Raw genomic sequence first — 22,651 nt, forward strand, 5'->3', positions numbered from 1 at the left:
AGACTTTTTTTATAAGGGGGGATATTTCTATGTCGAGTTTTTTGATTTACAGCATTATGAGAGATGAAAAAATAAGAGAATTACGTGCCAATTTTTTCACGAGTTAGATAACTAGAATAATATTGTGGTGCCTTTTGCTGTATGCTGAAGTCGGAGGTCCCATTGAGTTTTGTAGCCTTTCTTATGAAGACTCCTGGTTTTTATAGAGTCCCACCCTGGTCCTCCTCTCGCGTTGGTTTTGCTCTGGTTTGGGATCTTCCTCTTTTGAACTGTGATTCTGTTCTGATCATGCAATATCGCCCCCTTGTGTCAGAGCTGTCAGTTTACATGATTTTGTCCAGGCCGCCCCAGGTGCAGGTAGAGCGGCTGATTCCACGCATAGGTTTAGGTCTCTGCCTGTCCCTCATGTTTCTGTTTGTTTTACGGAGCTGTGGAGTTCAGTTATTATGTGTAAAACAAGGGCTGTGTCTGAAATCTCTCACGAAGTACACTTTGATTCAACATTATTCATAGAAAACCTGTATTTACTCTGTATCACTTAGAGGTCCACTTTTTCCGAGCTCATCAGTAGGGCTTCAAGGATGAATAAAGTCTATAAAAAATATTGTATTTTATTAATAAACTATAATCATTATGTGGACTTTACAGACTCTAAAACACATAGGAAATATCGTTTTATAACAAAGATAGAGGCATTATGAAAATCAAAATATCAAAGAAGAATAAACAATTTCTGGTTTCATTAATAATCAGTGGTGGAGGAAGTACTGAATTTTGTTAATTAAGTAAAAGTACTGATACTGGAGCACAAATATACTAATACTATGAGTAAAAGTTCAACTATCACATGAAAAAATAGTAAGTAAATGGAGTAAAGTACCTGTTTAAAAATGTACTTGAAGAGTAAAATGTAAATAAACAACAAGTAAGTAAACAAAATCGTATTTCGCACAGATTTTGAGCTCTAATTAAACTTCAACTGTATGATCTTATGCATTCAGAGATCTGTGCAGAAAAGACTGAGTTGATATTTTTATATTTATTGTTTTTATTTGTATATTTTTGTTTGCTCAAATTACGTACAGTAGGTCTCAAACTATAATAAAAAATAGTCCTGTTCAACAATGTAGTGGAGTAGAAAATACAGATACCTGCTCTCAAATGTAGTCAAGTAAAAGTAAAAAGTATCCACTTTAAAATCTACTTAAGTAAAGTACAGCTACTTAAAGTAAAGTACTTCCACCACTGTTAATATTACACCTTATTTGTAAATATTCTCTATTTAGAACCCTACAGTCACCACATTTCAGTTTTTATTTGGTTCATAATGTATTTTAAAAGTCTCATTGTACAATAGAAAAAAATCTTTGACTAGTTGACTACTAAAATAATAATACTAAATAATAATAATAATAATAATAATAATAGTAAAATAACTGTTAGTTGAGGCCCTACTCTTCAAATCTATGGTCATGGCTGTCCAAACATTAATTTTATCACAACATAAATAATCAGAAATAACTGTATTGTGGTGCAAAGTCAGGATAATACACCACAAAAATTATAAACGGAAGGAAAGAAAAGTGTAATTATTTTGGTGAATACTAAGTAGTTTTAGAGATACCCAAACCAGTACTGTACCATTCATAAAGACACTCTTTTTACTATTTTAAAAATGTGAAAAACAGATAATTCATTTCATTCATTAATTCATTTTAAACTGTAGTGGTCAAAGGTTTTTCCTTACTTACCTTATGCATCCAGAGCATCCTAATTATTCACCATGATGAGTTTAGAGAGAGCCCAGAGCAGAGTTTTGCCATTACAGTAATACTAACAACTAGCATGCTAAGTCACGCTTCCTGAGTATCGGACAATAAAACGCTTCATAATTAGATACAGACATAACACAGCGGACCTCAAGAGCTGCTTACACAATATATCTGTACTGAGGCTAGACAAATTTTACTCAAAACTATGGACAAAAAATATGTACCTTTAATAGTAGCTTTAATTAAAAAATACAATATTAGCGGTGTAGGTAAGGATAATACACGAGTGATTTTGGACACAGCCTTCATATGTGACCTCTCCTGTCTCCTGTTTGATTGACAAGCTCCTCCCACCAATCCCCTCGCTGCCACAGGCTCCATTGCACTGTTAGCCCCGCCCTCCCGGAGCAGTGATTGGCCGACTGCCCTCTGCGTTTCCTATGCCAGCAGCTTAGTGCCGCACCGTGTCTCAGGACTCCCCCATGACATCCGCCCAACCTCTCCGGCCCGGTCTACCTGATGATTATTTTATATTTGATTTCACATCGTCATTACAATAGTGCTTTGGGGAGTGAAAAGAAGAAAGAGACTCCTGTTTGTGTTGTTTAAAGGCTTTATCATGTTAAAATAGTCACGTTTCACTGGTGCAGTACAGTGTTGGGGTTAGGACTGCTAGGTCAATAAAGAGGTCACGGTATCAAATTTTGAGTAGCGATTACAGTGAGAAGAAATATGTATTACTGACCAAACAGAAGAGTAATTCCCGTTCATTCACATGTTTTAATAAATCCTCTTTTTTTTTATTCAGAGTCAGTCAGTGTGAAACAAAATTCACAAACGTTTTGGTGCAACATAAAACAGTGGATTTTAAAAGCACATTTAAACTAGGATAAAATAAAAAACATAAAAATTCATTCTTGACCAGCTTCATGAAATCAAACCTTTGTATGATTAAGTAAAGTTTGCGTGACACTTTACAGGTTAGGTTAGTATTAGGGATGGTACAAGATCTCGTGAGACAAATTTTCACAAGAAAAATTTTCTCATGATCAAGTGTTTATATTTGAATTGGACAAAAAAGGGTCAGGTGTTGGTGAATTACATCTTTTACAGTTCAAAAACAAGTACCGTATTTTCTTCACTATAGGGCGCTCTGGATTATAAGGCGCACTATCATTGAATGGTCTATTTTCAAACTTTTTTCACATATAAACTATTAAGGCGCATTAAACGAAACACAACAGTTAGATAAGTCAAACTTTATTTAACGCGTTCACAATAACTCTCAACTTTGTCTAATTGTAACGCATAAAAACATAGTGTCTGAGACCGCTAGATTGTTAGAGTATTCACAATAACTCATAATTGTTCAAACAGTTGGGCGATTACAGCGTCCAGCTCGCCCACATCCCTCTCGTCATTATCCGAGTCAGTGTTGTTACTGTTCCCTGGCAGTTCAGTGATGATTCTGGTCTTGGTGAAAGCTCAGACCACAGTTGATCCTGATCCTTAGCCCAGGCGTCCATGATCCGTTGGCAGATGGTGGCGTAAGTCGCACTTTAACTTTATAATAGCCTTGAGTTTAAAGTGGGCATTGTAAGCGTGTCTCTTGATAAGTGCATTTTGATATTAAAAAGAATCACAGTATGTATTACTCCGTGATGCTCCTGACTATGGGAGCCGTAATCCTGCAAATGGTGCGGCTTTGTACTTTACTAAAGTCGTACTAAGACACCCGAATAAATTCATATATAAGGTGCTCTGGATCATAAGACGCGCAGTTGGTTTTTGATGAAATTAAAGGCTTTAAAGTGCGCCCTATAGTGCGGAAAATACGGAACTAGAATGGAAACAAAAATATGAAATCAAAGAAATTAAGGTCAAAATTGGAAATTGAATCATGAAATTTATATATTAGGGATTACGTTAAAACCTCGTTTTGTCCCGTGCCCGTGGACCCAATCTCATATCTCGTCTCGTCTCATCTGGAAATCTCTCTTGTTATGATTATAATGATTATAATGTGATATGTATAGTCACAATAACAGAATAATCTTGACATGCCTACCAGAATTGTATTGTTGCCTTTGAAGAAGCAATGGCAGCAGTTAGATAAGTGATAATTTCCTTTTCGATGAGCAAAATATTCAGTTTCCATGTTGTTTTAAAGCTACCATCTGTAATTAAATTGACTGACTCGCCCCGTTACAGGTTTCAAATCTGCCATTTACTTAGACTTAGACTTAGACAAATTTTACTGATTCACAAGGGAAATTATTTGGACACAGTACCTCACACATCACAATATAATAAAATGACAAAGAGCCACAAAATAAATGGTGATAATAAATCCTAAATAATTAGCAAAAATAGCAAGGGGCTGGTGTCAAATAAGGCATAATTATATAAATGTATGTGTACAAATAAAACTAAAAAAATAAAAAATAGAAGTAAAGAAATAAAAATATCACTGCAAGATGATATGATGATTGACAGGACATAGTTTTATCTTTACTGGCAAAAGAAAATCAAATAAACTTGCAGGTGCTTGCTTTAAAATCCTGCTAACACTGTAGTTTAGATCTCTACACAGGGTTAGAATTACACATGATTCTCGTATTCATTTAGCAGATCATTTTCAAGTCTCCTTTCAAATGTTTATGCTCCAAAAGTGTGCACTGTGTGACCCTAAAGCTGAGCGACCAGATTTTCAAACCGTGAAAGGAGGAAGTAGGTCTTTAAATCTGTCTGACTCTTACAAACACGTCACACTCACATGCATGGAATATTTTAACCACTCGTATGATTTTAGAACAACTTTTCAGGCAGAAAGGTGAAGCAGAGAGAACCACCAAAGCGCAGGGTGAGCAGATGTCCACATTTAGTCCCAGTTTTGAGCCCGGTGTCCCCTGTCCCAGCAGATTTATCCAAAACCACTGATTTGTCCCAGTTTCATGCAACACATTTATACAACTGTACACTGTTTTCAACACAAAACATGTTATTTTAAAGGTGCACTATGTAACTTTATGTCACCTGCTTGTTTCTATGGATATGTCATTGCTCTGCCTGGAATGTTATACAGTGTGACATTAAACAGCTTTATCTTACATTTATTCAATTACAAGTGGTTTTATAGCTGAAAATTACCTAAAAACACAGGCATTCTGACTGTGAGTGGGATCGCCTCTCCACAGATCTGCCCTGTAACTTGGTATAGTGTGGTCTCCATGTTGATAGAAAGGTTTAATACCATACTGTGAAACATTCCAGAAAAAGCAATAGCATCTCCATGGAGAAAAGCATTTAAAAAAAGTGTTTTGTCTCAGTTTTATACAAGAAATGTCCCTATTTTTGACCAATCTGACACCCACCAACAGTAAAGAGAGGAATATATTGTAATTTGTTTAGCTAAAATACTAAAACTGTGCTTTAAAATGACCATCAGGCAAAAAAAATACACCAACAGAAGCTCCTCAGATTATGACCAACCCACACGTGAGTCGAGAATAGACAATAGGGACAGTAACAGTAACCAAAATATTGTGATATCGTATCGTCAAAAGTATCACGGGCCATCACAGTATATCAAATTAGAAGTCTCTTTGCTTAAATTCATAGTTATGGTGCTAAACAACAGAGGGAACTACATAGACCATGATCCTTTACTCTTTCAGTGCAGACTATATGAAGAAATAATGGTTATTAAACACTTTTAAATCTTAGTTCTTTGGAGTTTAAAAGGAAAAAGTGGCATATTTACAATTCTGTTAGCCTCCACAAACAACTGCACCGAGAGATTCTGATTTCGTTACACCTCCAATGGACGATGTTACGCTCTTTTCACTCTTTTATTTCTATCAACCATCCCAACCCGGTGCGTCCCAGTTTTATATTTTGAAAATCTGGTCACCCTAAGCACAGCCAATCAGCTCTCACCCTAAAGCTTCACATTGATACTTTGCAGCTGATTTCATCAACAATTCCTGGTGGTGTGATGCTAAATGAAGGTACTACTCCGTCTGAAGCTCTGTTACTCAAATTAGACTTTAATCTGAGCTTTATTTTAACACAACCTGACCAGAGAGAACTGACTTCATTGGATCTACTACACCCAAACAGGACCATGAACGTATTGATCACAGGCTTCTTGAAAATGTGCTGTCTAAACCCATTTTGTATTTTTTCTTATCTTATCTTAAAACTTTTTTGGCTGTGTTCGTTAATGTGTCACCATGGTAACTACATGTAGAACACCCCCGGTCACTGCAAAGTATCAGTACTGACTCACACGGCTCTTTCTTACTGGTTTTGTGGATGTTGAAATATTTCAGAATAAGCTGAAAACCGCGTCAGAAATCAAACTGCAACTGCTACACTTTTTTTTTGTTGGAACATTTGTCCGATCTGATTTAGTATTCTCGTCACTGCATCACACATTTGGTTTTAAGTGAGTTCAGAGTAATCGATGTGCACAGACTGACCAGACCTGTACTGCACTGCCCAGTTGAAATGTGGCTTACAACATTAGCTGTGTTTATGAAAGATTACCCAAGTTCAGGCACGGTATCAGGGTCGTACGCTTTTGGTCAAAGATGTCCTGGCTTTTCACTTGTTTCTCTTTCAATCCTGAATCTCTAATGCCTTCTGCAGCTATGGTTTAACACTGTATCAATGGGAGAAGCTGTTTATAAGAGGTTTTGTTTAGCTCAGTGCTAATGATGCTAAATGATAACTGCATCCTTGGTTTTGCTTTTTGATATATTTCTAGATACTTTGCTTGGTCATATTGACTGAATGATCTGTTACGTGTTTGTCCTTGTCCTTCCTGTCACCGCACATCTCCCGACCTTTCACCTTTCACCTTTACTTCCTGTTTACTGACCTCAGAAGCATCAACAACACATTAAGAAATCACCTACACTCACACGTGTATTTAGCCTGGTGACGGGAGCTCTGGGCGGTAATTAACACGGACAATTGGAAATGTCATATCAAAATCTGTGTTTTTTTAAGTAAAGTTATAAACAAAAACAAACAAACAGATAACAAAGCATTTTACATTTATCAAAATTAGTTAATTGGTTAATTATTATTCTTTTGTTCTTACGATTATACTGTGACCTGAATAAACTATAGATGTGATACATATAAGTCAGTCTTAAAATTGCTGTTTAAGTTATAGAAATGTTTTTATATTTTGAATATTTACTGCTATAAGAAAATGTTGCTGTTACAGAAACTAAAATTTCAATATTAAGGAAAACTATTTATGACTGATACAAATGCCACAATGATGAAAATGAAAAAAACCAAAACAAAAAAAACAGCACTTAGAATACTGTATTTTCCGGGCTATTAGATGCGCTCTTAAGCCTCCAACCCCATCAAAAAACGACCGCACGCCCCGCAATCCAGAGCGCCCTATACACAAATCCACTCTGGTGTCCCAGTACGACTTCAGTAAACTACAAAGCCGTACCACTCGCAGCGCACGCAAACACAGACGGAGCAGACAGCGACTGCACTGCGAAACACACCTGCAGCCACACTCATCACTCCACGCCGACGAGGAAGGGAACGGAGGAACAAACCGAAAAAACGAGTCCAGTGTGCCACTTCTAGACACAACTGAACAACTGAGTCACTGCGAACACGCCGACAATCCAGCGATCCCAGACAGCACCCTCCCTACACGCCACAACTGAACAAAGCCCAGAGTCACCGTGAACACCACAAAGTCCCACTGACCCATCCAACTGTTGTGTTTAAAGTCCAGTGCGGTTTATTTGTGAAAAAAGTTCAAAAATAGACCATTCAGTGACAGTGTGTCTTATAATCCAGAGCGCCTAATAATGCGGAAAATACGGTAGAATATAATTTTCAACACAAAACTTTATTTATTGAGTTAGTTATTTGTTTGTTTGTTTATTTATTCTTAATTCATTGTTTTAGTATTTTAACGTAGCAAGCAGCAGATTTTCAGTTACAATTTTATTGTTGAAAAATGGCTGTGGGATGGGAGTGTTTTTTTTTTTTTTTTTTTTTTTTTCATAAGTAAGTACAGGGCTGTGGGCGGAGATAGGGGGTAGCTGGAAAAAGACATTTTCTGAGCACTCAAGCCTCAAGTGCAGGAGACAGTTTAGGATTTCTCAAACATGAGCTAATGACGAGGAAACACCAGTAGAATAAATAGAATAAATATACCAGAGTTTTTACGTAAAAACGTGAAAAAAAAAAAAAAAAAAACTGAACTTGGATTGCAGTGTTCCAAAGTTATTCCTCACTTACCTTCTGCATTCAGAGCATCCTAATTATTCACCACGATGAGTTTATAAGCGCTTTTCACAATCCTCAGAGATCAGTGCGGAGATTTGGCGTCACACTAAAGCTAACAACAACTAGCATGCTAACGCGCACTTCCAAACAGTACACAGCAGACGTATTTGGACCTCAAGAACTGCTCATACAAAACTAAAAACTATACCGGCACATTTTGCTCAAATACATGATGAAACACTTCTCTAAACTAAAAAAAATCAAGAATAATTTTCAGACTTTGATGACAGAAAAGCCCGTCGTCCGTGTTAAACGTCCCGCCCACGGCCTCAAACACTTTATCACAACACAAGGATGGAGATACTCTACTCTATTACACAGGGTTTGGACTGAATCACTCTTAATTTGAAAAGTAGTGTTGATTTTTATTTTGAAACGACACAGTAAATGCATGAAACACGTTAAAAGTTCAACGCGAAATAGTGGGGAATCGTATAGGATTATTATTAGGCACAAATTACAGACTAGTTTTGACTATTTACTGTATTGGAAGTTGGGGGGAGGGGGGTGAGGATCTATAGTGTGCTTATAGTTATAGCTGAGCTGGTTTCCCCGCATCCATATACACACTATTGAAGCACACATCTTCACTCATTTTCGACTTGTTTTTGTCTAGCATTTTGTCTTTTTTAACCTTCTCCTAACCCTCTTTCGTCCTCTGCATGTCTAGTGGAAATGGTAGTTGGGTGCATGGAAAAAGCAGCAAGCAAAATCGTTTTTCCACACAATGAATAAAAAAATAAAAATTAAACGTCTCCTCATTTTGACATTCAGCAATAAACCCCCCTCCTTATCTCATGTCCATCCTTCTTCTTCTTCTACTTCTTCTTCTTCTTCTTCTTGGAATATGCTAGAAGATTTTTTGCAAGTTTTATCAGAAAACATTACAACTTGTAAAAGAAGAAAAATCCAAAAACCACCCCTTCATATGAAAAATAAAACTCTATTCCTACCACTTTGAACTCGCCTGTCATCTGTCTGCTGTCAGTACTGAGGAATAGGCTCCGTTCTGATTCCACGATAATTAAAAACACTTTCTTTAGACGACAGAATGTGGTTTTCAACATTAAAGGTGAAGTGTTTAAACGGACAGTCTGGAATTTTGGACATAGGACCTCATTTCCTAGTGAACCAGAGTGTTGGAGACTTGTGGAGACACTTTTTTAAAATATTCCATCCAATTATTGTATTTGAAGAGGTCGCTGGTGCTAGGCTAGTGCATGTCAATGGCCATAGTTATCCTGCCACTAAAACAGTCTTACCCACTTCACAAAACACCCGAAGTAAATCTATTATTACACCAGACTGTCCATGTGAATGTCTGTGTTGATAGAATAATGTTTGAAATAAAACTAACCTTACATCACATGAATCGTTGCATGTTGAGGGACTATTTTCTCATATATCAGTCCGCCGCTTTCAAGCTTTCTATCAGGAAGTACAACTCGCTGCTGCTCAGACATAAATCCTTCAAAATGCAAGGTTGGTTTTACTTCTAAAATTATTCTATCAACACAGACATTCACATGGACAGTCTGGAGTAATAAAAGATTTGTTTCGGGTGTTTTGTGGAGTGGGTAAGACTGTTTTTAGTGTCAGGATAACTATGGCCATTGACATGCACTAGCCTAGCACCAGCGACCTCTGCAAATACAAGGACTGGATGGAATATTTAAAAAAGTGTCACCACATCTCCAACACTAGGAAATGAGGCCCTGTGTCCAAAATTCCAAACTGTCCCTTTAACTTTTCTGGTTAAAGGACGGACTGCCTGATTGTTTCACAGACTGGCATTTTCTATCTTCATGGAGACATACAGGTAATGCCACTGGGCCAAGTTATTGGTCAGATGTGTGGCGAGGGAAGTCCAAACCTAAAGTAAGAATGAAAGCTTTTCCACGCATTATTGAGCCATAAATGCACATGCAATTGAGTAAATATTCAATAGATAAATTTAATGCCATAGTGTGGAACATTCCTGGCAACCCCAAACCATGCAAAGTGAACATACAGTAGTGTAACCTCAACCAGAGAAGTTACACAGTGCACCTTTAAGTCGTAGTACTTTCTTTTATATTACCACGGTCTTACATGTGTGTAATCCCTCAGTGGTCCAGGTAGGTTTCATTGTGGTCCATGGGCACATCGATTAGAATCTATTAATATCTGATTTTCAATACTTTTGGCAACCCAAGATAGTGGACCCTAATGTTATTTATATATCGTCATTGTGATGGGTTCTATTCACACTTACATCACAAAACCGGAAGACATTTGGAAACATGTGGATGGCGACTTCCTTTGGGCTCTACTGGGGAGAGTATCTCTGAGATAAAAGAATGAGAAGTTCACATCGATTACCAGAGATAGGTGCGCTGGAGAAAAATCCCGCACACCGTCTTACTTGCAAATTGTGAGATTTATTAGGACAAACTGTGCAACGTTTCAGCACTAGGCTTTCGTCAGGTAAACAGAATGAGAGCTCAGGTGGCCGTCTTAAATAGGGTGTGACAAGCGCCCAAGGGTGACACGTCATAAAGAAACAGTGCACTCAAAACCTCATAATTCAAAAAACAAAGACAATCAACATACAGTGTCATAACAATAATAATAAAATATTAATCATTAGTAGAAAAATCATTGACTAATAATAGAAAAAAAGAAGAAGAAGAATATCTGGATACATAGAGACATAGTATACATTCACCCAACTATAAAATAGGGGACCATGACCGTATACTTCAACAAAGAGAAGCATTTTGGATTCATATTCTCCAAACTTTAGCTCCAAAAGGACTCAGTGATGATTTCAATCTCAGCATCTTTTTATAGGCACTTGTTATATTATGAGTTCTCTCGCTTTGGGTGGGCTGTATATTGGCTATATTTTAAGATCCATTGTATATATATTAGGGGTGTCAAATTATCGCGTTAATTGCGATTAATTAATTACAGTCATATTTAGCGCGTTATGTTTTTTAATCGCGTTAATCTCATTTTTAATCTCTAACTTTACTGTTTCTGTATGCGAGTTGCTTTATTATAAAATCTGTTTTTATGCGTTGCTGGGACAACAACACACACACACAAAAACACATTTATACATTTTTTTATTTCGGTAATTCCACTCATTGCCGGAAACCCACACAAAACGCGCGCAGTAAGAGCGATGTAAACGTTATGGTAACGTTGGCGGCGTCAGTCTCAATGGACGAGGTCGAAGAGCCAGTAGAACAGGTGCACAGGTAAAAACACATTCGTGTCTTGGAAATTATTCTCCCGACGTAAAATATAAAAGAAAATAACAAATATAATATCGCCTGAAAACAACCTGCATAGGCTCATGATGTCTGCACTACTGTCCTATAGTGACCTGCCACATGAGGGGACACGCACACAAACACACACAAACACACACAAACACAAACACACACAAACACAAACACACACCTTCATCATCGTCATTACCCTGAGAACGCGCGGACCACGTTTCCTTCCGTAGACACTGCGCGGACACCGACGTGCTCCCGTGAGCCGCGTGTGGATCGTGTTTTCTCGCTACGCTGCGTAAACCGCGCTTCCTCCTGTGCGCCTCTAAACCAGAACTAACACCAAGACTAAAACCAGGACTAACCCAGTCCAGGACTAAACCAGGACTAAACCAGGACTAAACCAGAACTAAACCAGAACTAAAACCAGAACTCAAACCAGGTCTAAACTAGGACTAAACCAGGACTAAACCAGGTCTAAACCAGAACTAAAACCAGAATTAAAACCAGGGCTAAACCAGGACTAAACCAGGACTAAACCAGAACTAAAACCAGAACTAAAACCAGGTCTAAACCAGGACTAAACCAGGACTAAACCAGGTCTAAACCAGAACTAAAACCAGAATTAAAACCAGGTCTAAACCAGGACTAAACCAGGACTAAACCAGAACTAAACCAGAACTAACACCAGGACTAACACCAGGACTAAAACCAGGATTAATCCATTCCAGGACTAAACTAAGTAGTACTAAAGTAGGACTAAAGCAGGTCTAAACCAGGACTAAAACAAGGACTAAAACCAGTGATCTAAGAGAAAAAATATATAAATAGTAACAATAATTTCAAAATAAGTAGTCAGTTCAGAATTAAAAGTGCACATGACAGGTTTTTCAAATTCTTACTTAACATGGTGAGGTAGTGTCTGTGGTAAATATCTATCATATTTTTACATCAGTTAAGTGGTGGCTTATGGGAAAACAAGTAGAAAAGTACAAAATGCAGGAAGTAGCTGAGTTTTAAAATACCTCTAACTGTCATGAACACGAAAAAACTTCTAAAATGCAATGACAGTGTAGATGCATAAGGAAGGCATTTTTCTGCCAGTTTAAAAACTTCATTTAACAAAATAAATAAAGGTGCTGTTGTTAATTTGTATTAGTCTAATCATAACTATTGTGTAATTTAGACACATTTTGGCCCTTGGTAACATTACGGTTGCTAGGTAAGAGTTATGGAATACCTCAGCGTATGTCATACCTATTGCCCGTGTCTAACTAAGAAATAAAATTATAAACTTCACCAAAATTAAAAATAAAAAGTTTACAGTATTTTGTGTATTTAATAGTCTGACTTGTCACATGTACTTTAAAGCTGCATTGTGTAACTTTTCTGGTGGAGGATCCATCAAATGCTTTTCTCCATGGAGATGTTATTGCTTTGTCTGGATTGTTTCACAGTGTGGTATTAAACCTTTCTGTCTTCATGGAGACCAAAGCAGACCAAGTTATAGATCAGATCTGTGGAGAGGCGACCCTGCTCACAGTCAGAATGTCTGTTTCTCTAGGTATTTTTGAGCTGTAAAACCATCTGTAACTGAATAAATGTAAGATAAAGCTGTTTAATGTCACACTGTATAACATTCCAGGCAGAGCAATGACATATCCATAGAAACAAGCAGGTGATGGACCCCCAACCAAAATGTGACAAAGTGCACCTTTAAATGAGTTACACAGTGAATAAAAATAAAGAACTATGGGTGGTTAGAAACCGCAGAAACTCCAACAATTAATAATAATAAAAATGAACTGGATTTATAACAGAGTTGTGGATTTTATTATTTTATTATTGATGATGATTTGAACTTGACTTGATGCTTCTCCTCAAATAATACTAAATAATACTACTCAAATAAGATTCATACATTCAAATAATGGTTAGATGTGATCTATTTCTGTGCCTCATTTGACTGGGACAAAGAAGAGCATGTTTCTCTCTTTTCTCTTTGTGACCAGGACTTCTACGACTGATAGTTTCACAAAATCTTACTTATGGCTAGGGTGAGTATCGTATTGCATTGCATTCCTTGTAGGGTAATTCGGTCACCAGCCTTCAGGTTCCTGGGTAAAGATGTCACCATTGTTGTTCCATTTGTATCCTGGCTCAGTGCTCTAGGCCATTTGTTTTTGTCTCGTACTTCCAGTATTTTGACATTACTCACATGCTTCTCCAGCTGACTCACTCTAAACTTAAAGATCTTAAACGTACTCTTGTCTTCTGAGTTATATTATGTTGTTACCTCTTCAGAAACATACCTGGAGTTGTGTTTTGTTTCATTCTCACATATTTGAATAACCCTTTATTATTATATGTTTACATCTGCAAAGCTCAAAATGCTCTGTACCACCTTGTGATGTCATGAAGTTTCCAAGTTAACAGCTACCTTTTACCTTAAGTTGAGTAAACATTGGCAATTCCTGAGCTGAAATCATCCAAATGATACTAGTGAAGGTGCATGGAGTTTAAAGGATGCATGGAGAGGGGAGGAGGAGGCACAGGCACAAGTGTAGTGACAGAAAACCAGTTTGTTTGGGCATTTCCATGCGTTTCACAACAGCGGTGTTTCATGTGTTTTACCTCAGCACATGTGAATAGAGTGGATGGATCTGTGGGTTTTCTCAGACTGGTCTGACTGGATCTGACTCACCAAGTCTTGGACTAGATCAGGGACTTTGTAAAGATGGTCCAGACTTTAGTCACCGTGACAATGGCACCATGACAGAAAGAAAGGATTAACAGAATAACACTCGTGGAGCTATCTTACCAGGTAAGAATATGACTTTTTGAATCAAATTGAACACAAATCAAATATATAATTTCATAGGTTTCATAACTGTTGCCTGATGATTTATTCAAAAAATGTAGTTTTCAGTAGTTTTGATAGTATTTTCCTTAAAACAATAGTCAAATTGACTGTAAATGAGAGTTTATAAGCTGAATGGAGGTGACAGTACTTCAGTTAATTGTTTGTCCACTGTTCTGAAGTTTAGCCGTTTGAATCCCGCTTTTAACATAAACATCATTGGGAGAGAGGTAGGGGTGATTCTAGGCTTTCAAGTTTAGAAGTGCCTAGCACCAAGGAGTTAAGACAAGAGGAATGCATGCACCAAAAATACCATACCAAGTGTCCAAACACGCCATGCACTCTTTTTCTTACCCATCTCTCGCCATTTCTTTATATAAATCTATCCCTTTAGATCAGTGCTTCCCACATTAGCATATTTGGGTCTTACTTTGCAGTCTATTCCCTATTGTTTATCCTTCTCAGTCCTTCCTATAGGTACTATAAACTGTACTAATACTACTACTGTATTAAACTATGTTCCCAACTCTCCTTTTCTCTCACTCTAATTTTCTTTGTCTTTTATCCTGTCCATCATACAAGATGGACAGGATAGGTAGTAGGTTTAATATTTTATTAAAATACATTCAAAACATAAGTAAGATGTTAGCATCACATCATTTCACTTTTATACTACTGTATACAACAGACCTAACCTGTTAACCTTCTGTTTTCTGTACCAGGGATATATGAATCATAGTAGACAGCTTTGTGACTTTCACTGCCTGTTAATCTGGCTCTGAATCCTGTTTTTCTCTTTGGTCCGATAGACTGTAGTGTGTCAGCAGTCTGTCGATAGGAGGAGATAGAAAAGCTGTTTACAAAACCTTACAAAACACACCTGCCTGTGCGTGTGCGCAATGTGATTCTGACCAATCAGAGAAAGAGAAACAGGTCTTAGACCCCAAGATACTCAGTGCTGTGCGCTGGTGACTGCTCCACAGACAGAGGAGAGAAATGGGTATGAATGTGTGTGTGAAGTAACCCTTTGAAATGAGTTTTAATAATATTTAACAGACAGTGGATTAAGGATGATAAAGCGAGCAGCCTTATTCAGTTGTCTCTACGGAGTAAACGAATGAAAAATGGTCAGGGACATGTGGATGGAGGTGGGTCATGTGAGATTTCTTCTGACAGAGTGGGTCATCTGGGTGGAGGTCTGCAGAGGGGTGTAAGGCCTGAAGGTGGGTCCCCAGATGCTCACAAGGATCAGTTTGTTTACCAACCTAGATGGTAAAAATGATCCTATAGAAACAGCTGTATTACAAAGTCACTGTGGTCTTTCATTAAAGCGTCCAGTGTGTATGTGACTGTGTCTCACTGTGTGTGTCTCACTGTGTGTGTTTCACTGTGTGTGTGTGTTTCAGGTGATGGCTCGTATCAGGTGTCGCTGGAGGGCCTGCATGCTCTGCCTGTGCACGCCTTGCCTCTGTGTGCTGCTGCTGTTTCTCTACACAGCGGCCATGATGTCTGTGGCCATGAAGAAACATGTCGCAGGGGAAACTCCTCTGGGCAGCAGCATGGACGACTACATGGTTCCTCCAGAGATAAAAGCCCCTCCAGACCCCAATGACCGCTTCATCGCAGGAGGAGCAGTAAAGACTAAAAAGTATTCAGCTACACCCAAAGTATTCTGGGACAAAAACAAACAAGTAGCTCTGTGGAATCAGCTTCAAAAAGAGGTGGACGCTCAGTTGAACCCCATCCTGCGTCCAGGGGCCCCACAGACGGCCCCAGAGGCCTCTCTGCTCTCTCACTCTCTCTCTGAGCTCAGAGGCTTTAGACACAGCAGCCTCACTCAGCAGCTGCTGCTCTATGTGAGCTCCATGAGCAGAAGGCAGTACCCAGTGCTGCTGCAGCCCGAGGGTCAGTGTGGGGTAGGGGACACACAGGAGAGGGGCTCCACCCTGCTGCTCTTGGCCATCAAGACCTCAGCCCAAAACTACAGGAACAGGCAGGCCATCCGCCAGAGCTGGGGCCGGGGGGGCTTGGTGTACCCACAGAGGAGCGGGGCAGAGAGGAGGGGGGCTTATGTGCGCAGGCTCTTTCTGCTGGGCACAGAGCGCTCTCCTGACTTAAGGAACATGACCTCTGACCTTCTGCGTTTGGAGAGTCAACATTATGGAGACCTGCTGCAGTGGGACATGTGGGACAGTCCTCTGAACGGGAGCATGCAGCGGCTGCTCTTCTGGAGCTGGTTCAGAGACTCTTGTGGACACACGGCCTTCGTGTTGGAGGGGGACGATCAGTTGTTTGTCAACACACCAGCGCTGGTGTCTCTGCTCCAGGAGCAGCTGCACACGCCTCACCTGCAGGACTTCATGATGGGGAACGTGGTGGTTCGAGGTCGGCCCCAGAGGAACTCTCACTCTCAGGAGTTTATCCCCGAAAGCTTCTACAGAGGCTGGTACCCGATGTACGCCCGCGGGGAGGGGCGGGTGTCTTCTGCTCTGCTGCTCCAGCGCCTGCTGCAGGTTTCTGACAGGGTGCACCTGTTCCCCATTGAGCAGGTTTACGTTGGGATGTGTATGATCCGTCTGAACCTGTCACCCACACATCACCCTGCCTTCCTCCCCTCTGAGTGGACTAAAGAGGAGCAGGAGCCCTGTGCTGCTCACAGAGTGCTGCTGCTGCACACACACAGCCCCACACACATGCTGCAGCTATGGGAGCGCTCTAACACCCACACTGGACCCTGCGCCAACGCCACTGTGCTCCCCCTCACCACCAGGGGCACTAGACTCACCACTGAGGCAAGAGGGCACGTTTGGGGACATTAATGGTACAGTTTATGGAGAAGCTTAGAATAGAAGACAATTTAACAAATACCTGAAGTGTCCTATTCCACAGAGTCTTTCTGGAACTATTCACGAGGGCAAGTTTTTCAGGACATTCCTAGAAAAGCAGGAGCAGAATATTTATTTATTGTCTTACTGTATTTCTTATTCAGTATTTTTAATTACTTTGTGGATAAACTGTGTTATACAAATAAACTTACTTTGACTATAGACAGACTAAAAGAATGCTGATTCCAGTGCAGTGTGTGATGTCCCTGGGTGTGGTGCCGGTAAATGACTCAAATAAACATGTCCCTTTTCTTTTTACAGCTCCAGGACTCAACAGGTCTCAGTAATAGACAGTGTGTTCTCTCCAGTGGTTTCCTCACAAAAACTGTGTCATGTCAACTGCTGATCCTTTTTTTAGTGCCAGATATTATTAGGTATAATGGGCATTTAATGGGACAATGTAATGCTTTTCCCCTGCCTGTCCACTTCATAAATAAATAAATAAACACTAGGCCACGTCAGAAATAAAACACAAGATGTCTAAATAATCATTTCTAAACTTTGAAAAACTTGGGGCCCCCCATGACACATTACAAACAGCCCAGACAATACCTTGATGTCATTAGGAGTATAAGACATGATAAGCCAACTGTTAAAAGCCCTGTACCTGGTTTTTAAACGTGAAAAACGGAATTATTTCATTTTACACAGTTTGCAAAGTTAATCCCCTCTTACCTCATGCATTCGGAGCATCGTAATTATCCACCATGATGAGTTTATAAGAGCTTTTCACAACACTCATAGACTAAGAGCAAAGTATTTCCATCACTGTAATGCTAACAACAACTACCATGCTAACAGTGCACTTCCTGATTACAAGACAATTAAATACTTTCTAATAATATATGTGATATGTTATTCTATATGAGGGAGCGTTCAGCAGTTACCGTGGTGACACAATGCTAGCCCTAATAAACACTGTCAAAAAGTTTTAATCGTCTGAAATTCAAGAAAAAATATAAAATGGATTTAAGCTAAATATTTTCAGGAGCATGTGATCAATAGGAGCGTTCATGGTCCTGTTTAGGTGTTTGATTTACAACAAAAAAGGTGAGAGCGATGAACCGAAAAACATAAAATTTACATTAAAGAAGAAGAAAATAGAATAAAAAGCTTTCAGTCACATGCAGCTGATAAGAACTGTTTTGAGCCTGAACTTAAAGGACCCATATTACATTATTTTCTGATCTTTTCCATTGTTTCTGCCCTTTTGAATGACATTGTTAATATATTTCAGTTGTTTTCCGGTCATTTGTCTTTTCTTTTCTTCTTGATTTGCATGTGTGCTTAAGCATCACGACACTGGCATCGTGCCATTCATAAACATTCCTCAAATGACATCACAATTCAGAATGAGTTGAAAAGGATTTTAACCACAGCTAACTGATCATTAAAGCCACACCAGAACCACACACAGACTTTGCTTCTTTTCTGAGACGAGCTTCTGTACCTGCAACACTCACTAACACCACAGACTCAACAAGTGGAACAAATCATCGATAAAATGGTAAGATGAGTGCAATTTAAACCTAAATTTAAATGTAGAGATTATAATTGTGTCATTGTCAAGAGTCAAGAGCCGGTGTGACAGAGTGATCAGCCCTCCTGTCACTCTCCTGCAGGTTTAGTCATACGAGTCTTCCATGTGTGGTTCTCCTAAATCCTGAGTGTAAATAAACCTTAAATATGACTTGAATGTTATCTGTGAATTTTGGAGTTTCTTTAGGAACAATTCTGCATTTTTCCTCCTGTACCCCAAACGCCTCACTCGGACTACGCAGGGACCAGCTGTGTCTGTTGGAGCGGTTTTATTGTGTGACATTCTCATGAAAAGCTCTGCTGTGCTGTTGGGTCTCAGGCTTTGAGAGCTACACTTGTGTTCACATGATAACCATTTATTATGGAAAAAGCCTGCAGGGGGCAGCAGCATGCGGCGATAACAGACTGATGCTGTCCCTCCACAGTGCTCCACCTGCAGTGTGAACACCAAAATATTCTGGGAGGAAAATCACAATCAGACATTTCAAGACTAGTTTAAAAAAAATCAGTGGACCTTCTTTTCAGACAAGTCCATATGCAAGGTTTTGGGAATTTTCTAATTTCTATGTAATCTGGTGCTTTAATACCTGTTGTAAATATAAATTATAGTTTTATACCAAGAAGCACTTAGTGAAGAAAAGCTGAAAGATGTTGAAAATTACAAGTAGAGTTCTGTTTTATAGAGTTTCACATTGGTGACGTCACACTGTGGAAAATTTACCCAAAAGTTTGGCACAGTTTACATTAAAAACTATTTTTTTTGATACTTTAAAAATTATTTTAACAAAATAAATGTGTTTTCATATCATTGTATTTGTCAGTTTTGGCCTAGTGTAATGCATGGTTGGTAGGTAACAGTGGAATTCCCTAGTGTGATGTCACAATTTCCAACCAGGAAGTCAAATTTGAAACCTAAAAAATGGCCAAACTAGAGTACATCTTTAGTAAAATGAATAGTCTATACACTTTAATTCATTTGTCAGTCACACTCCCTTAACCATAACCAAGATCCAGGCCACATTTCTTTATATAGTAAATGTAAATGCGTCACCAACAGCCGCTCTGCAGTTTCCTAAAAAAATTATTTTTATTTTCAGCTGGAGAATCCAGTTTGTCCAGCAGTTTTTGATGCTGTCATTATGACTAAAGTTAATTTACTAAAAATAACATGAAATCTACGATTGAAAAGGTTAAATTTATCAGTCAACATAATTATAACATCATTTCATTATTTTTATTTTTGTAACTGAGTGTAACTGGTTTGATCACATACACATACACTCATACACAAACATGTACACACCCACACACGTTACTGGCATTGTGCCTACTGTTGTGTGTCCAATTGTTGATTAATAAAGTAACGTTAACATCAGGCAGAAAGAGTCTGGGTTTTAAAGAGTCATGTTCGTTTAGCCAAAAGGTCTGAAAACATCATCAAACAGCTCTGATTCACTAAAGTGGGATTTAGCTCAGAGCAGATGAGGTACAGCAGTAAAAGTGGAAAATGAATTAGTGACTCCAGAAACACTGACTGTGTATTTGAAGGTTCCACTGTGGACATCAGCTGCACAGACACCAGGAGCCTGGACCTGTGTTTACACTTCTTCTCCTGATGACGTTTCACTGTGTGTTTCACTGTGTGTGTGTGTGTGTGTGTGCGTGTGTGTGTGTGTGTGTGTGTGTGTGTGTGTGTGTGTGTGTGTGTGTGTGTGTGTGTGTGCGTGTGTGTGTGTGTGTGTGTGTGTGTGTGTGCGTGCGTGCGTGTGTGTGTGTGTGTGTGTGTGTGTGTGTGTGTGTGTGTTTCAGGTGATGGCTCATATCAGGTGTCGCTGGAGGGCCTGCATGCTCTGCCTGTGCACGTCCTGCCTCTGTGTGCTGCTGCTGTTTCTCTACATGGTCATCATGATGTCTGTGGCCATGAAGAAACATGTCGCAGGGGAAGCTCCTCTGGGCAGCAGCATGGACGACTACATGGTTCCTCCGAAGATAAAAGCCCCTCCAGACCCCAATGACCGCTTTATCGCTACAGGAGCAGTAAAGACTAAAACGTATTCAGCTACACCCAAAGTATTCTGGGACAAAAACAAACAAGTAGCTCTGTGGAACCAGCTCCAGAAAGAGGTGGACGCTCAGTTGAACCCCATCCTGCGTCCAGGGGCCCCACAGACGGCCCCAGAGGCCTCTCTGCTCTCTCACTCTCTCTCTGAGCTCAGAGGCTTTAGACACAGCAGCCTCACTCAGCAGCTGCTGCTCTATGTGAGCTCCATGAGCAGAAGGCAGTACCCAGTGCTGCTGCAGCCCGAGGGTCAGTGTGGGGTAGGGGACACACAGGAGAGGGGCCCCACCCTGCTGCTCTTGGCCATCAAGACCTCAGCCCAAAACTACAGGAACAGGCAGGCCATCCGCCAGAGCTGGGGCCGGGGGGGCTTGGTGTACCCACAGAGGAGCGGGGCAGAGAGGAGGGGGGCTTATGTGCGCAGGCTCTTTCTGCTGGGCACAGAGCGCTCTCCTGACTTAAGGAACATGACCTCTGACCTCCTGCGTTTGGAGAGTCAACATTATGGAGACCTGCTGCAGTGGGACATGTGGGACAGTCCTCTGAACGGGAGCATGCAGCGGCTGCTCTTCTGGAGCTGGTTCAGAGACTCTTGTGGACACACGGCCTTCGTGTTGGAGGGGGACGATCAGTTGTTTGTCAACACTCCAGCGCTGGTGTCTCTGCTCCAGGAGCAGCTGCACACGCCTCACCTGCAGGACTTCATGATGGGGAACGTGGTGGTTCGAGGTCGGCCCCAGAGGAACTCTCACTCTCAGGAGTTTATCCCCGAAAGCTTCTACAGAGGCTGGTACCCGATGTACGCCCGCGGGGAGGGGCGGGTGTCTTCTGCTCTGCTGCTCCAGCGCCTGCTGCAGGTTTCTGACAGGGTGCACCTGTTCCCCATTGAGCAGGTTTACGTGGGGATGTGTATGATCCGTCTGAACCTGTCACCCACACATCACCCTGCCTTCCTCCCCTCTGAGTGGACTAAAGAGGAGCAGGAGCCCTGTGCTGCTCACAGAGTGCTGCTGCTGCACACACACAGCCCCACACACATGCTGCAGCTATGGGAGCGCTCTAACACCCACACTGGACCCTGCGCCAACGCCACTGTGCCCCCCTCACCACCAGGGGCACTAGACTCACCACTGAGGCAAGAGGGCATGTTATGTTTTAGCCATGATGTATGGAGGAGCTTATAAAAAAAATTAACAAATACCTGGATTAATTAGTATTTAAATAACAGTGTTTGACACCCGTACATTCTCAGGGATGTATCTATCATAGGACGATGGGGACTATGATAGATAGTTCATTACTGTTTTTTTTTTTGTTTTTTTTTTTTTTTTATAGGACATCAAAGTTTATGTTTATGTAGTGGCAGTTTAACTCCAGAGTTTGCCACTTCAGCTGTGAAGTGGCTGTGTGGCTTTAGCTTGACTCATGTCTAAAATGAAAACCGAAAGATTCAATGTCCAAATTTACAGAATATTGGTTATGAGGTTTAATTAAAGATGCAGATTCCATAAATGAAGATTGCACAATATATCCAGTTCACACGGTCAAAAAAAACTGTATGGCCTTAACCCCCTACAGTTTCCACACAAAGAATAATCAGGCCACACAGGGCACCTGGCTTTGAGCCACCAGGCTCCACCCCCAAGGCTCCACTTCCAAGGCTCCACCCCCAAACACCTTGAACTAAATGTAGGACAAAAATGGCCGTTAACAGTTTATTATCTGTGTTTATCATGTTTATTATTTGTGTTTATCATGTTTATTATATCACAGATAATGATCTCACATTGACTCTTCTGCATGTTCCACTGTCATCACCATTGTATTAACTCATGTCACTGGATGGTGGAAGGTCCAGTTTTGGTTTCCTGCTTGTCCCCATGGAGATGTAGTTGTTTGCCTGTGTATTGCTTATATTGTTTTACTGA

The 22,651-nt window shown here is 40.1% G+C and overlaps 2 protein-coding genes across 2 annotated transcripts; both read left to right on the forward strand.

Moving 5' to 3' along the window:
* The first annotated feature begins 14,123 nt into the window (after window positions 1–14,123).
* Window positions 14,124–17,788, forward strand: LOC110153952 (N-acetyllactosaminide beta-1,3-N-acetylglucosaminyltransferase 2-like). Its single transcript, XM_020917881.2, has 2 exons — window positions 14,124–14,204; window positions 15,647–17,788. The coding sequence occupies exon 2, from the start codon at window positions 15,650–15,652 to the stop codon at window positions 17,057–17,059; it is 1,410 nt and encodes a 469-aa protein (XP_020773540.2). The 5' UTR covers window positions 14,124–14,204; window positions 15,647–15,649; the 3' UTR covers window positions 17,060–17,788.
* Window positions 17,789–20,476: 2,688 nt separating this feature from the next.
* On the forward strand, window positions 20,477–21,907 carry LOC110153939 (N-acetyllactosaminide beta-1,3-N-acetylglucosaminyltransferase 2-like). Its single transcript, XM_020917870.2, has one exon. It carries the CDS (start codon window positions 20,477–20,479, stop codon window positions 21,905–21,907), a length of 1,431 nt encoding a protein of 476 aa, XP_020773529.2.
* Window positions 21,908–22,651: the final 744 nt, after the last annotated feature.

This window comes from Boleophthalmus pectinirostris, unplaced genomic scaffold (assembly GCF_026225935.1).
Source record: "Boleophthalmus pectinirostris isolate CB_2022bp ecotype Guang Dong unplaced genomic scaffold, ASM2622593v1 HiC_scaffold_23, whole genome shotgun sequence".
NCBI classification, from domain to species: domain Eukaryota; kingdom Metazoa; phylum Chordata; class Actinopteri; order Gobiiformes; family Gobiidae; genus Boleophthalmus; species Boleophthalmus pectinirostris.

Bases quoted from the DNA above. Each gene is read 5' to 3' on its own strand.
- LOC110153952 (XM_020917881.2), top strand. From the start codon at position 15,650: ATGGCTCGTATCAGGTGTCGCTGGAGGGCCTGCATGCTCTGCCTGTGC.
- LOC110153939 (XM_020917870.2), top strand. From the start codon at position 20,477: ATGGCTCATATCAGGTGTCGCTGGAGGGCCTGCATGCTCTGCCTGTGC.